Source organism: Octopus bimaculoides, chromosome 29 (assembly GCF_046866305.1).
Source record: "Octopus bimaculoides isolate indiv1 chromosome 29, ASM4686630v1, whole genome shotgun sequence".
Taxonomy (NCBI): Eukaryota; Metazoa; Mollusca; class Cephalopoda; order Octopoda; family Octopodidae; genus Octopus; species Octopus bimaculoides.
In genome coordinates, this window is record NC_142956.1 from 16,809,968 (window position 1) to 16,825,135 (window position 15,168).

Consider the following 15,168-nt stretch of genomic DNA (forward strand, 5'->3'; position numbering starts at 1 on the left):
GTTGGGGCAGAGGGAATATGACAACCAGTTTACAAAGTTGTAAACGATTCAGTCAGTTTTTAAAATAATGACGTGGGAAATATACGAGTGAATGCGAGTGTGTTTGAGAGGGCGTGAGTGTGTTTAAGAGATTGTGGGTGTGTTTAAGAGATTGTGGGTGTGTTTAAGAGATTGTGGGTGGGTGCGCATATATTATCGCTTGTCGTCGTAGTTTTCGTAAAAGTCTCCCACCTGTCATCACCTCTTTCTTCTTCCTCTTATTTTAATCTATTTCTTCAGCAGCATCTACTCTTCTTCTTCTTCTTCTTCTTCTACACCCCCCCCCCCCACGTATTTATAATTTATCCCTTGTTTCATGTCATTTCTTTTCAATCTTTTTATACAGCACCACGTATATCATCTGTAAATGTTTTACCGAAACAATTCTTCTTCTTCTTCTACTACTTCTTCTTCTTCTTCTTCTTCTTCTACTACTACTATTACTACTACTAATTCTTCTTCTACTTCTTCCTCCTCATCTTCTTTTTCTTCTTCTTCGTCTATTTTTACACACATTCACAATCTTCAACACCAACATCTTTGTCAATATCACATACATCATCACAACAAAACCTGTGAATCCTCATCATTTTCACAATGCAAAAAAATTATTATAAACATCACTCCATCATCAGCATCATAACATCAGCATCAACACTCCCACAGTAATTTCCTCTCCTCTGCCACATCACCATACTCATTACTGCTCCCATCCTACCCAACATTATCTACAACACCATCATGAATTTTATCATGATGGTAATCTACATTTCGTATCTTCCATCATCCCATTCTTTTGACAAATATGTTCAATAAATGTTCTTAACTCAATGTTATGTTCCAGGAAATTGCACCGAAATGAAATTAAGAAAATCCAAGCAGGAACCTTCCGAAATCTTTCCAGTTTAATAACTCTGTGAGTTGAATCAACCTACTTCTATCGTATTTCTTTGACGATATCTCACTAAATTCGTAATGTCTTTCTATAGAGGCAATCTATAATTTGTGAACGTGATTGTGGGCCCAAATCTGAGATGTGAGATACATGGGAGCAACCAATGCCATTATCCTCATCATCATCATCATCATCAACCTTATCATCATCATCATCTAACCCATCATCATCATCAGCGTCTGCGTTCCTAAATGTTTTGGTATTACATTTTATATTTCATTACGAACATGTATACAATTTTTCACGGCTCCCTATTTTGTTACAGAGATTTGTTTGATAATAATATCAGTGAATTAGGAGTTGGATCTTTTCAAAATCTTCCCAATTTAACGACTCTGTAAGTTGCATAATTTTTTTGATTGCCTTTTATTCATAATATAATTCTAAACATTTTATGTCTTTCCGTGCTTTCTTTTCTGTCATCCACTCTACTTGACGCACTATATACACTCAGTCGCTTTCCCCAGGAATATTCAATTCTTTGTAAATGATTTTGTGCAAGATTGTGCATATGTCAGTCTGTGTCATGCAGGATGAGTGAACGTACATGAGTGTATCGACTTCATTTGTACCTCCTTTTGTATATTATTTATTATGTTTACATCTCGAGCAACGCTGATTACCATTCATGGCTCTCCGTTCTAATTATAAATTGTGAATGATATTATTTGTTTAGATTTTGCTACACTTTTCAACTTTACTCATATATAAATATCTCTAACCTTCCAACTTTTAATCAATCACTTTCTTTATGTCTCTGAAAATATTTCCAGCTATATAAATTCTTCATCATCACCTTCATCAAAATCATCATTGCCATATCTTTCCTCATCAACACCATCACAATAAACACCACCACCATCGCCATCATCACCACCATTATCATCACCATCATCATGAACATGAACACTAAAACCATTTTCTTCGACCACCGAATTATCATCAGATCCATCACCACCATCACAAACACCACAACCACCACCATCAACATCATTATCATCTACGCCATCATCATCATCATCAACTGCTTTCCTAAATTTTAGGCGTTATATTTTATATTTCATTACGAACCTGTATACATTTTTTCACGGTTCACTTATTTGTTACAGAAATTTGTTTGATAATGATATCAGTGAATTAGAAGTTGGATCTTTTCAAAATCTTCCCAGATTAAAGACTCTGTAAGTTGCATTAGTTTTTTGATTCTCTTTTATTGACCCTAACCCTAACCCTAACCCTAACCTCAATCTCCTTGACGCGTTATATACACTCAGTCGCTTTCCACAGGAATATCGCATTCTTTGTGAACGTCTGAGGTGTGTGTGTGTGTGTGTGTGTGTGTGTGTGTGTGTGTGAGTATCAGTGTCTGGGTTTATGTATGAGTTTTGATAACATAGGCATATGATTTTGTGTATGTGCCTATGTCAACCTATGTCTTTCAGTATGAGTGAATGTACACGAGTGTATCGACTTGGTTTGTACCTCTTTTGTATATTATTTATTATGTTTACTTTTCGATCAAAGCTGATTACCATTCATGGCTCCGCGTTATAATTATATATTGTGCATTACATTATTCATGTTTAAAGTTTGCTACACTTTCCAAATCTGAGTAATATATTTTACGCTTTTCTGTTTCTTCATCATTTACTCCTAATGACGTAATATTCATCACTGCTCTCATTCCACCCAACATTATCTACAACATCCTCATGAACTTCATCATGATGGTGGTCTACATTCTATCTTTTCATCATCGAATTCTTTAGTCACAAATTTGTTCAATAAATGTTCTTTACTCAATGTTATGTTCCAGGAAATTGTACGATAATAAAATTAAGAACATCAAAGCAGGAACTTTCCGAAATCTTTCCAGTTTAACAAGTCTGTAAGTTGAATCAACTTTCGTTTACAATATTTCTTTGACGATATCTTTCTGAGTCTGTAATGTCCTACAGATGCAATTTATAGTTTGTGAACGTATGTGAATGTGAGTGTGGACCCATTTCTGAGATGTGAGATATATGGGAACATGATAACTGAGGGGAAACATTTAGTGCATGCATATATATATATATATATATATATATATATATATAAATATACAGATCTGTATAGATGAATTGCTGTGTGTGTATGTATGTAGATCGAATCTAAATAACATCATTGAATAACGCTAGTAGATGTTATTCCTCGTCTTCTTCTACTTCTTCTTCGTTTTCTCTTTCCCATTCTTCTTTTTCCACTTCTCCTCCTTCCTTATCTTTTTGTCTTCTTTTCTTCTCTTCTCCTTTTATCTTCTCTTCTTTTACCAGTCGCTTTTTTAAAAATCTTTTTGTACTTCACTCCCTATTCGCTCCTATTCCGTTTTTCTGTTCTTCTGCATGACCCCCTGCGTCTTACTCTTTTTTATGCTCACCTCATTCCTTCTCTTCTTAATTTGCTACTACAAATTTTCTCTTCTTCTTCACTCCCCCCCTTTTTCTTCTTCTCCTTCTCCCTGTTGTTCTTGTTCGCCCAATAACTATTCTCCTTCATCATCTACTTCATTTCCTTCTTGTTCGTCTTCTTATTCCTCGTTTTCATCATTTACTTCTTCATATTCTTGTTCTGTCCCCTTTTCTTTTCTCCTACTTCTTTTTCTTCATTCCCTGCTATTCTTGTACCTCTCCTACATACCCTTTGTATTTGCTTTCCCGCTCTTTCATCATATGTTTGCTTCGTAAATATTTGTCTTGCGTAAACCATTTTCATCATCGTCTACTTCATTTCCTTCTTGTTCGTCTTCTTATTCCTCGTTTTCATCATTTACTTCTTCATATTCTTGTTCTGTCCCCTTTTCTTTTACCCTACTTCTTTTTCTTCGTTCCCTGCTATTCTTGTACCTCTCCTACATACCCTTTGTATTTGCTTTCCCGCTCTTTCATCATGTGTTTGCTTCGTAAATATTTGTCTTGCGTAAACCATTTTCATCATCGTCTTCTTCATTCAGCACAGCCAACGTCTGCGAGACCAAGCGCTTCTTCTTCGTCATCAAACTTTCATCCGGATCGTTATGATAATTATTATCATCACCACAATTATCATCATTAATATATTTATTACTGGCAACACCGTTATATCGTTATTAACTGTAATTACATCTTCCACCTCCTCCTCTACCTTGTCATCATATCAACTATCGTCACCACCACCACCATCATCATCAACATCACCATCATTACCAGTAATATCAGCAGCAGCAGCAGCAGCAGCAGCAGCGGCGGCATCACCATCATCATCGTCACCGTTTTCTTCCTTATCATAATCGTCATTTTATTTCCTTCTCCACACACATCTACTGATTTCGCTATAATATTTAATATTTATTTCGAAACCCACTTCTTTTGGATCTTCTCATAAATAATTCAGCTTTTTCAATTCATTGAACTAAAAGTCAGAGTGGGATGAGATAAATTACCTGCATCACCTTGCTAAAAAAAAGAGGTAATAATTTTACATTGTACTTATTCTTAGTGCAAGTTTCGGAAAGTGCATTTTCGATTTTAACAGTTATTTTTTTTTCAAAGCTATAATGGAAGTGAAAAACGAGCCTATTCGGCATATTTTGGTTTATGAGTTCAATAAAGGCAACAACGCAAATGAAAGTGCAATGAATAATTATGCACTGTATGGATTTCGGTCAATACTGCAATTCCGAGTCGGACACTACAGTCTGGAAGACGAGCCTCGTCATGGAAGATCTTTAGAGCTCGACGAGGACGTTCAGCAAAACTGGCAGAAAAAATATCATCGTATTTATTGGCGAACTAGCAGAGAAGTTTGCATTTGGTCTTTCAACCATTCATTGATATCTGCGTACCATCAGAAAAGTCGGTGAATTCGGTCAATGGGTTCCTCACAAATATTTCGCGTCTAAGACAACGAATGTTTGTTTTTCTTTGCTATCACGTGTGACGAAAGAAACATTTTACACCAAATAGTAACTGGTGAGGAGAAATATATTCTCTGCAACAATATCAAGCGCCAATAACGATGGAATAGGAATAGGAAAAACACCGACATCCCAGGCTAAAGATCTTCATCCACATAAGGTGTTACTATTTGTTTGGTGGGACATGAGTTGTCTATTCCACTTTGAAAATTTAAACCCAAACCGATCAATAACAAAGGATATCTACTGGGAACAGCTTGAACAGCTCATGTCAGCTCCAAAAGAAAAACAACCATCTTTGTTATTAATTCTAAAGGTGTTCTTCGATCGGTAAAATGCTCGGCGACAAAAAGCGAGGATGACATTCACAAGGCTAAACTATTCTGAATGGGAAACGAAGCTTCACACACCATATCTGCCGGACTTTTCCAGATGTGATTTTCAGTTATTCTGCAGTCTTTAAAATTATTTGGATGGAAAAAATATGACATTTGTAGACAATTTCACAACAGTACTGGAGGAGTATTTTTCGTTACGAACAACTGAAATATGGAAGAGAGGGCTTTGTAAGTCTAGCATCATTTATATCATCATCGTCATCATCATCACCACCACCATCTGCATCATCATCTACATGAACACTAACACCATCATCTTCGTCCACCCAATTATCCTCATATCCATCACCAAAATCACAAACATCACAACCAACACCACGACAACCACCACCATCATAATTATCATCATCTACACCATCATCATCAGCGTGTACTTTCCTAAATTTTTAGGCATCATCTTTTATATTTCATTACGAACCTGTGTACATTTTTTCACGGCTCACGTTTTTGTTGCAGGGTGTTGTACAATAATGCTATCAATGAATTAGAAGTTGGATCTTTTCAAGATCTTCCCAGTTTAACGACTCTGTAAGTTGCATTAATTTTTGATTCCCTTTTATTCATAATATAATTCTAAACATTTCATGTTTTTCCATGCTTTCTTTTTTCTCTCACTCTCCTTAACGCAATAAATACACTCAGTCGCTTTCCACAGGAATATGATATTCTTTGTGAATGTCTGAGGTGTGTGTATGGGTGTGTTGTGTGTGTTTGTGTCTGTGTGAATATCAGTGTCTGGATTTATGTATGAGTTTCTGATAATTAATGTATATGTTTTTGTGCATGTATCTGCATATGTAAGCCTGTGTCTTTCAATATGAGTGAATGTACACGAGGGTATAGACTTAATTTGTATATCTTTTTGTATATTATATATTATGTTTACATCTCGTTCAACGCTGATTACCATTCATGGTTCTATGTTGTAATTGTTTATTGTGAATTACATTATACATGCTTAAATGTTGCAACACCTACCAAGTCAGAGTAATTTATTTTACACTTTTCTATGTCTTCATCATCCTAAACACAAAAGATCCGTCTGCATAAATAACTTCTTTTCTATTGATCGTTTCCTTTCCTTCTCCTTCTCCTCTTTGTCTTCTACCACTACATCTTCCTCTTTCTTCCTCCACTACGACAGAAAGAAAGACTGCGACAACTGCAACAGCAGCAAGAAATACTACTACTACTACTTGTAATAATAATAATAATAATAATTTCATTTATTGGCCACAAGTGCCGACGTATAGGGGACAACACCGTAGATGGGAACACTGGGGATTTTACGCAAAACAACGAGTAAACAGTTCCGAAAATAATAACAAAACACATGAAACAAGAAACATATTGCAATGAGATTTCCCCAATGGCTGTGATGACTATCCAGGTTTGGCTCAGGTAAACCCTAATCCTGAACAACCCGATGCTTCGATGGTGCACAGAAAGGGCGCACCTCTCCTCAAATTCACCAGCGTACAGACGCATCATTAGAGTAGGGCTATTTTGTCTACATTCACACATATTTGAGCAACTACATGGAGGGGAATCACTTCTGTCTCGTTGCTGATGGTTTTTACCGATGCTGGTGTTTGTTGTTTGTTGTCCTCGTCCTGGCGTTGATAGCAGTGGGAAGCCTTCCAACTCTTGCACTTTCTAGCAGTTGAGGTTAGAATGCTCGCAGATGAGTAGTTTCTCCACAAACAGAACAACGCGGCCTTTCCCCACTCAGTCATTGTGCAATACTATCCCGTTTTGGAGAGGGAGGTTGTCCGGGATTGAAGTTTTCGGGACATGATCTGGAGAAGTATTTCTAGTTCCACTCCGGGCCAGTCCTCCCTGAATCTTTTGTCCCCTATATTTGGACGGTATCTGACCCTTCCACGATTATGTGTAATGATCGAAATTAACAACATCACCCCATCATCAGCATCACAATATCAATAACACTCCAACAATTATTTCTTCTCTTCTGCCACATCATCATAATCACCAATTCCCCATCCCACCCAACGTTATCTACAACATTATCATGAAGTTCATCATGATGTTAATCTACTTTTCATCTCTTCCATCATCCAATTCTTTAGTCACAAATTTGTTCAATAAATGTTCTTAACTCAATGTTATTTTCCAGAACTTTGAACTATAATAAAATTGCGAAAATCAAAGCAGGAACCTTGCGAAATCTTTCCAGTTTAAGAACTCTGTAAGTTCAAGAAACTTACGTTTAAAATGTTTTTTTGACGATCTCTTTCTAAATCTGTTTTCATAAACATCTCCCACCTCAATTGATTGTTCTTGTAATTCTTCTTCTTCTTATTATTATTATTATTTTCTTCTCCCTTCTTCACCTTTTTCACCTTCTCCCATCAATTATCTTCATGTTCGTAGTCCAATTTCATCTTTTTCGTATTTATTGTTTTACTTTATCTTTCACGCGTTCTCCTTCACTTCCTCTTTCTCCTTCCCTCCACTTTTCTCTATTTTCCCTCTCTTCTGTTCTTTCTTGTTTTTCTTCTTCTTCTTCCTCATGATCATCATCGTCGTTATTATAATCATCTCCATCGTCATCGTCTTCGTTTTTCTTCTTTTTCACATCCTACCTCCTCATCATCAACTTCTGCATCCTCACCTATTCGTTTGCAACGTCTGCTACAACTACTTTTCATTTTCCTCTCGCCTTCTCCTATTTCTCCTCCTCCTCGTTGTAGTCTGCCTCATTCTCCTCTTTTACCCGTCTTTATCTTCCTTCTCATTACATCACATCCAACGTCTACCTGATCAAGCTCTTCTTCATCTTCGTCATCAAAATCTCCAACAGGATCGTTATGCTAATCATTAAAATTATCATCATCATCACCGCCATAATTATCGTCATCAATACCCTTATTACTGGTTACACAGTTTTCGTCATCACCACCATAATCCTTATTAGCATCATCATCATCGTTATTAACACTAACTACATTCTCGTACTCCTCCTTCTCTGCCTCGTCAACATATTCACTAACACCACCACCACCATCAACATCATCAGCAGCAGCAGAAGCAGCAGCAGCAGCAGCAGCAGCAACAGCAGCAGAGGCAGCACTACTACCAGAATCACCAGCACCATGACGATCATATGCGTGTATGATTGTTCAAGCAGCACATTTTATCTATGTGTATACATGTGTTTATGTTTTGTGTAGTGGTGGTTCAATACTAGTGTATCAACTTGTATTCATGTATGTATAACATTTACTGCGTTCCGCTCTCGATGAACGTAGAATATCACTCATCAATCTTGTAATTGTAGTTTTAAAGCAACTTTACTCATATATAAAATATCTTTAACCTTCCAGCTCTTAGCTATTTACTTTCTTTATTTCTCTGCAAATATTTCCAGCTACGTAACTTCACCATCATCATTATCAAAATTATCCTTGCCATAAATTTTCTCTTGAACACCATTACCATAAACACCACCACCCTCACCATCACCCATTATCATGATCATGATGATGATATCATTGTGATCGTCATATCCACCACCACCGCCGTCAGCATCATCATCATCACCACCAGCATCAGCATCATTATCAACATGAACACTAAATTATCATGAAATCCATTGCCACATCACCAACACCACCATGACAACCACCACGACAACCAACACCATGACAACCACCATCATCATCATCGTCATCATCATCATCTTCTACACCATCATCATTAGCGTCTACTTTCCTAATTTTTTAGCTATTATATCTTGTATTTCATTACGAACTTATATACATTCTTTCACTGCTCCCTATTTTTTGTTACAGAGAGTTGTACAATAATGATATCAATGAATTGGAAGTTGGATCTTTTCAAAATCTTCCCAGTTTAACGGCTCTGTAAGTTGCATTAGTTTCTTTATTCCATTTTGTTAACAATATAATTCTGAACATTCAATGTCTTCCCATGCGAATCCTCATCTTTTTCACAATGATCAAAATTAACTTCACCCCATCATCAGCATCATAACATCATCATCACCACTCCCGCAATAATATCTTCTCCTCTGCCTCATCATCATCATTCTCAGCACAGCTCCCACCCTACTCAACATTATCTACAACATCATCATGAAGTTCATATTGATGGTAATCTACTTTTCATATCATCCCTCATCTAATTCTTTATTCATAAATTTGTTCCATAATTTGTTCGACTCAATGTTATGTTCCAGGAATTTGTACAATAACAAAATTGCGAAAATCAAAGCAGAAACCTTCGGAAATCTTTCCAGTTTAACAAATCTGTAAGTTCAATCAACCCACGTTTATAGTATTTCTTTGACGATATCTTTCTAAACCTGTAATGTCTTTCTATAGACGCAATTTTTAGCGTGTCACCTTCATCTCATTTTAAATCTGTTTTTGCTTCTTTACCTGTCTATAGTTCTATTTTTTCCTCTTCTCCACCTTGTTCTACTTCTTCTATTTGTTCTTCCCCTCCTCCTCCACCACCGTCTACTTCTTCATCGTTTTTGCATCGTGTTGTACTTCGGATTCGTCACCTACTGTTCAGCTTCTCCTTCTCCTTCTACTTTTTTCTCATTCTCGTTGTTATGGTGGTTGTACTTCTTCTCCCTTCTCTTCTTCTTCAGCTTCTCTTCTTTCTTTTCCTCCTTCTTCTCCTCCTCTTCATCTATTTCTTCTTTTTCTACTTATTCTTCCTTCTCCACCACTACTACTTCTTTCCTTGTTTACGTATTCAAATTTTTCCTCCATTTCTCTTTTCTTTTTTTATCGTCTTGTACTTCGTCTGCATCTTTTTCATATTATATTTCTACATCTCTTCCTCCTCCTCCTCCTTCTGTTTCCAAAGGTGAATTATTCAAACCCCAAAGAATTCCCCTCAACACATGGCTATGATGCTCCCCCACTACTTCTGCTTGTGATCAGAGATGCACATATCGTCAGCCACCAAGGGACGTGCTCAACTGGTTAAGATCAAACAACTGACAAGCAAATCTGTGGTATTAAGCAGAATATTTGCTGTAGCCCATCTTTTTATACCAAGACAAAACAATGTACATGATAACACTTCCAATCAGTTAAGATCAGAGGCCATGAGAGCCACTGCCTGGTACTGCATCCGGGCTGACATATCGTCAGCCAACAAGGGACATGCTCAACTGGTTAAGGTCAAACAACTGACAAGCAAATATGTGGTATTAAGCAGATTATTTGCTGTAGCCCATCGTCATCATCGTTTCCTCAAGTTTTTTGGCATTATTGCTTATATTTCATTACGAACCTGTTTGCATTGTTTCACCATTCACTTTTTTTTATTACAGAAAGTTGTATAAAAATAATATCAACGAATTAGAAGTTGGATCTTTTCAAAATCTTCCCAGTTTAACGACTCTGTAAGTTGCATTAGTTATTTGATTCTCTTTTATTAACATTCTTTCTTGCCTTTCACCCTCCAACGCGGAGTATAGGCCACTTACAATTGAATTCCATGTCGCATAATTTTTCGCTTCTGTACTTATACTCGGCCATGAATGTCCCACATTCTCTAGTTTCTTTTGTGTTGATCTTCGCCACGAGTTCTTAGGCCTACCCTATGGCACTATGGCAAAGAACGAATCCAGTTTCGATTTAGGGAGAAAATATTTATTTCTTCTCCTCTCCCCTATCCTCATGCTTATCAATGCCCTCATCCCACCCAACGTTATCTACATTATCATGAAGTTCATCTTAATGGTAATCTACTTTTCATCGCTTCCATCATCCAATTCTTTAGACACAAATTTGTTCAATAAATGTTCTTTACTCAATGTTATGTTTCAGGAACTTGTACGATAATAAAATTAAGAACATCAAAGAAGGAACTTTCCGAAATCTTTCCAGTTTAACAAATCTGTAAGTTGAATCAACCCACGTTTATAGTATTTCTTTGACGATATCTTTCTAAATCTGTAATGTCTTTCTATAGACGCAATTTATAGCGTGTCACCTTCATCTCATTTTACATCTGTTTTTGCTTCTTTACCTGTCTATAGTTCTATTTCTTCCTCTTCTCCACCTTGTTCTACTTCTTCTATTTGTTCTTCCCCTCCTCCTCCACCACCGTCTACTTCTTCATCGTTTTTGCATCGTGTTGTACTTCGGATTCGTCACCTACTGTTCAGCTTCTCCTTCTACTTTTTTCTCATTCTCGTTGTTATGGTGGCTGTTCTTCTTCCCTCTTCTCGTCTCCTTCAGCTTCTCTTCCTTCTTTTCCTCCTTCTTCTCCTCCTCTTCATCTATTTCTACGTCTTCTTTTTCTACATATTCTTCCTTCTCCACCACTACTACTTCGTTTCTTGTTTACGTATTCAAATTTTTCCTCCATTTCTCTTTTCTTTTTTTATCGTCTTGTACTTCGTCTGCATATTTTTCATATTATATTTCTACATCTCTTCCTCCTCCTCCTCCTTCTGTTTCCAAAGGTGAATTATTCAAACCCCAAAGAATTCCCCTCAACACATGGCTATGATGCTCCCCCACTATTTCTGCTCGTGATCAGAGATGCACATATCATCAGCCACCAAGGGACGTGCTCAACTGGTTAAGGTCAAACAACTGACAAGCAAATCTGTGGTATTAAGCAGATTATTTGCTGTAGCCCATCTTTTTATACCAAGACAAAACAATGTACATGATAACACTTCCAATCAGTTAAGATCAGAAGCCATGAGAGCCACTGCCTGGTATTGCATCCGGGCTGACATATCGTCTGCCACCAAGGGACATGCTCAACTGGTTACGGTCAAACAACTGACAAGCAAATATGTGGTATTAAGCAGATTATTTGCTGTAGCCCATCGTCATCATCGTTTCCTCAAGTTTTTTGGCATTATTGCTTATATTTCATTACGAACCTGTTTGCATTGTTTCACCATTCACTTTTTTTTATTACAGAAAGTTGTATAAAAATAATATCAACGAATTAGAAGTTGGATCTTTTCAAAATCTTCCCAGTTTAACGACTCTGTAAGTTGCATTAGTTATTTGATTCTCTTTTATTAACATTCTTTCTTGCCTTTCACCCTCCAACGCGGAGTATAGGCCACTTACAATTGAATTCCATGTCGCATAATTTTTCGCTTCTGTACTTATACTCGGCCATGAATGTCCCACTTTCTCTAGTTCCTTTTGTGTTGACCTTCGCCACGAGTTCTTAGGCCTACCCTATGGAGCTATGGCAAAGAACGAATCCAGTTTAGATTTAGGGAGAAAATATTTATTTCTTCTCCTCTCCCCTATCCTCATACTTATCAATGCCCTCATCCCACCCAACGTTATCTACATTATCATGAAGTTCATATTAATGGTAATCTACTTTTTATCTCTTCCATCATCCAATTCTTTAGACACAAATTTGTTCAATAAATGTTCTTTACTCAATGTTATGTTTCAGGAACTTGTACGATAATAAAATTAAGAACGTCAAAGCAGGAACTTTCCGAAATCTTTCCAGTTTAACAACTCTGTAAGTTGAATCAACCCACGTTTATCGTATTTCTTTGACGATATCTTTCTACCATCATCATGATCATCATCTGCCCCGTCATCATCACCACCATCAGCGTCTACTTTCCAAACTTTTTAGGTATCATATCTTATATTTCATTACGAAACTGTATACAATTTTTCACTGTTCATTTTTTTTTTTGTTACAGAGAGTTGTACAATAATGATATCAATGAATTGGAAGTTGGATCTTTTCAAAACCTTCCCAGTTTAACGGCTCTGTGAGTTGTATTCGTTTTTTTATTCCATTTTGTTAACAATATAATTCTGAACATTCAATGTCTTCCCATGCGAATCCTCATCTTTTTCACAATGATCAACATTAACTTCACCCCATCATCAGCATCATAACATCATCATCACCACTCTCGCAATAATATCTTCTCCTCGCCCGCATCATCATTCTCATCACAGCTCCCACCCTACTCAACATTATCTACAACATCATCATGAAGTTCATCTTGATGGTAATCTACTTTTCATATCATCCCTCATCTAATTCTTTATTCATAAATTTGTTCCATAATTTGTTCGACTCAATGTTATGTTCCAGGAATTTGTACGATAACAAAATTGCGAAAATCAAAGCAGAAACCTTCAGAAATCTTTCCAGTTTAACAAACCTGTAAGTTAAATCAAACTACGTTTATAGTATTTCTTTGACGATATCTTTCTAAATCTGTAATGTCTTTCTATAGACGCAATTTATAGCGTGTCACCTTCATCTCATTTTACATCTGTTTTTGCTTCTTTACCTGTCTATAGTTCTATTTTTTCCTCTTCTCCACCTTGTTCTACTTCTTCTATTTGTTCTTCCCCCTCCTCCTCCACCACCGTCTACTTCTTCATCTTTTTTGCATCGTGTTGTACTTCGGATTCGTCACCTACTGTTCAGCTTCTCCTTCTCCTTCTACTTTTTCTCATTCTCGTTGTTATGGTGGCTGTTCTTCTTCCCTCTTCTCGTCTCCTTCAGCTTCTCTTCCTTCTTTTCCTCCTTCTTCTCCTCCTCTTCATCTATTTCTTCGTCTTCTTTTTCTACTTATTCTTCCTTCTCCACCACTACTACTTCTTTCCTTGTTTACTTATTCAAATTTTTCCTCCATTTCTCTTTTTTTTTTATCGTCTTGTACTTCGTCTGCATCTTTTTCATATTATATTTCTACATCTCCTCCTCCTCCTTCTGTTTCCAAAGGTGAATTATTCAGACCCCAAAGAATTCCTCTCAACACATGGCTATGATACTCCCCCACTACTCCTGCTTCTGATCAGGGATGCACATATCGTCAGCCACCAAGGGACATGCTCAACTGGTTAAGGTCAAACAACTGACAAGCAAATCTGTGGTATTAAGCAGAATATTTGCTGTAGTCCATCTTTTTATACCAAGACAAAACAATGTACATGATAACACTTCCAATCAGTTAAGATCAGAGGCCATGAGAGCCAATGCCTGGTACTGCATCCGGGCTGACATATCCTCAGCCACCAAGGGATATGCTCAACTGGTTAAGGTCAAACAACTGACAAGCAAATCTGTGGTATTAAGCAGAATATTTGCTGTAGTCCGTCTTTTTATACCAAGACAAAACAACGTACATGATAACACTTCCAATCTGTTAAGATCAGAAGCCATGAAAGCCACTGCCTGGTACTGAATCCGGGCATTTATTATTATTATTATTATCATTATTATTATTATTATTATTATTATTATTATTATTATTATTATTATTATTATTATTATTATTATATTTTACCACCACCACCGGCATCAGCATCATCATCATCAACTTCAACATTAAATTATCATCATACCCATCACCGCCATCACAAACATCACAACCAACACCACGACAACCACCATCACCACCACCATCATCATCATCATCATCATCATCATCATCATCTACTCCGTCGTCATCATCGTCTTGTTTCCTCAATTTTCAGGCATTATAGCTTATATTTCATTACGAACCTGTTTGCATTGTTTCACGATTCACTTTTTTTTGTTACAGAAAGTTGTATAAAAATAATATCAACGAATTAGAAATTGGATCTTTTCAAAATCTTCCCAGTTTAACGACTCTGTAAGTTGCATTAGTTCTTTGATTCTCTTTTATTAACATTGTTTCATTCCTTTAACCCTCCAACGCGGAGTATAGGCCACTTACAATTGAATTCCATGTCACATAATCTTTCGCTTCTGTACTTATACTCGGCCATGAATGTCCCCCTTTCTCTAGTTCCTTTTGTGTTGATCTTCGCCACGAGTTCTTAGGCCTA

General features: G+C 36.8%; 1 protein-coding gene across 28 annotated transcripts in view; it reads left to right on the forward strand.

Annotated features, from left to right (window-relative positions):
* Positions 1–15,168, forward strand: part of LOC106875166 (uncharacterized) — a 144,749-nt gene that overhangs the window by 59,656 nt on the left and 69,925 nt on the right. For 13 of the 28 annotated variants that reach the window (XM_089345523.1, XM_089345534.1, XM_089345535.1 and 10 more), the window contains 15 exons: positions 884–955; positions 1,260–1,331; positions 2,104–2,175; positions 2,811–2,882; positions 5,783–5,854; positions 7,464–7,535; positions 9,142–9,213; positions 9,549–9,620; positions 10,662–10,733; positions 11,161–11,232; positions 12,274–12,345; positions 12,773–12,844; positions 13,035–13,106; positions 13,439–13,510; positions 14,901–14,972. The exons of 9 other annotated variants lie outside the window; for them this stretch is intronic. In XM_089345523.1, coding sequence (XP_089201649.1) covers positions 884–955; positions 1,260–1,331; positions 2,104–2,175; positions 2,811–2,882; positions 5,783–5,854; positions 7,464–7,535; positions 9,142–9,213; positions 9,549–9,620; positions 10,662–10,733; positions 11,161–11,232; positions 12,274–12,345; positions 12,773–12,844; positions 13,035–13,106; positions 13,439–13,510; positions 14,901–14,972 — 1,080 coding nt within the window. The remainder of the gene's footprint in view (positions 1–883; positions 956–1,259; positions 1,332–2,103; positions 2,176–2,810; positions 2,883–5,782; positions 5,855–7,463; positions 7,536–9,141; positions 9,214–9,548; positions 9,621–10,661; positions 10,734–11,160; positions 11,233–12,273; positions 12,346–12,772; positions 12,845–13,034; positions 13,107–13,438; positions 13,511–14,900; positions 14,973–15,168) is intronic. 6 more of the 28 variants (XM_089345524.1, XM_089345536.1, XM_089345542.1 and 3 more) reach the window with 3 other exon arrangements.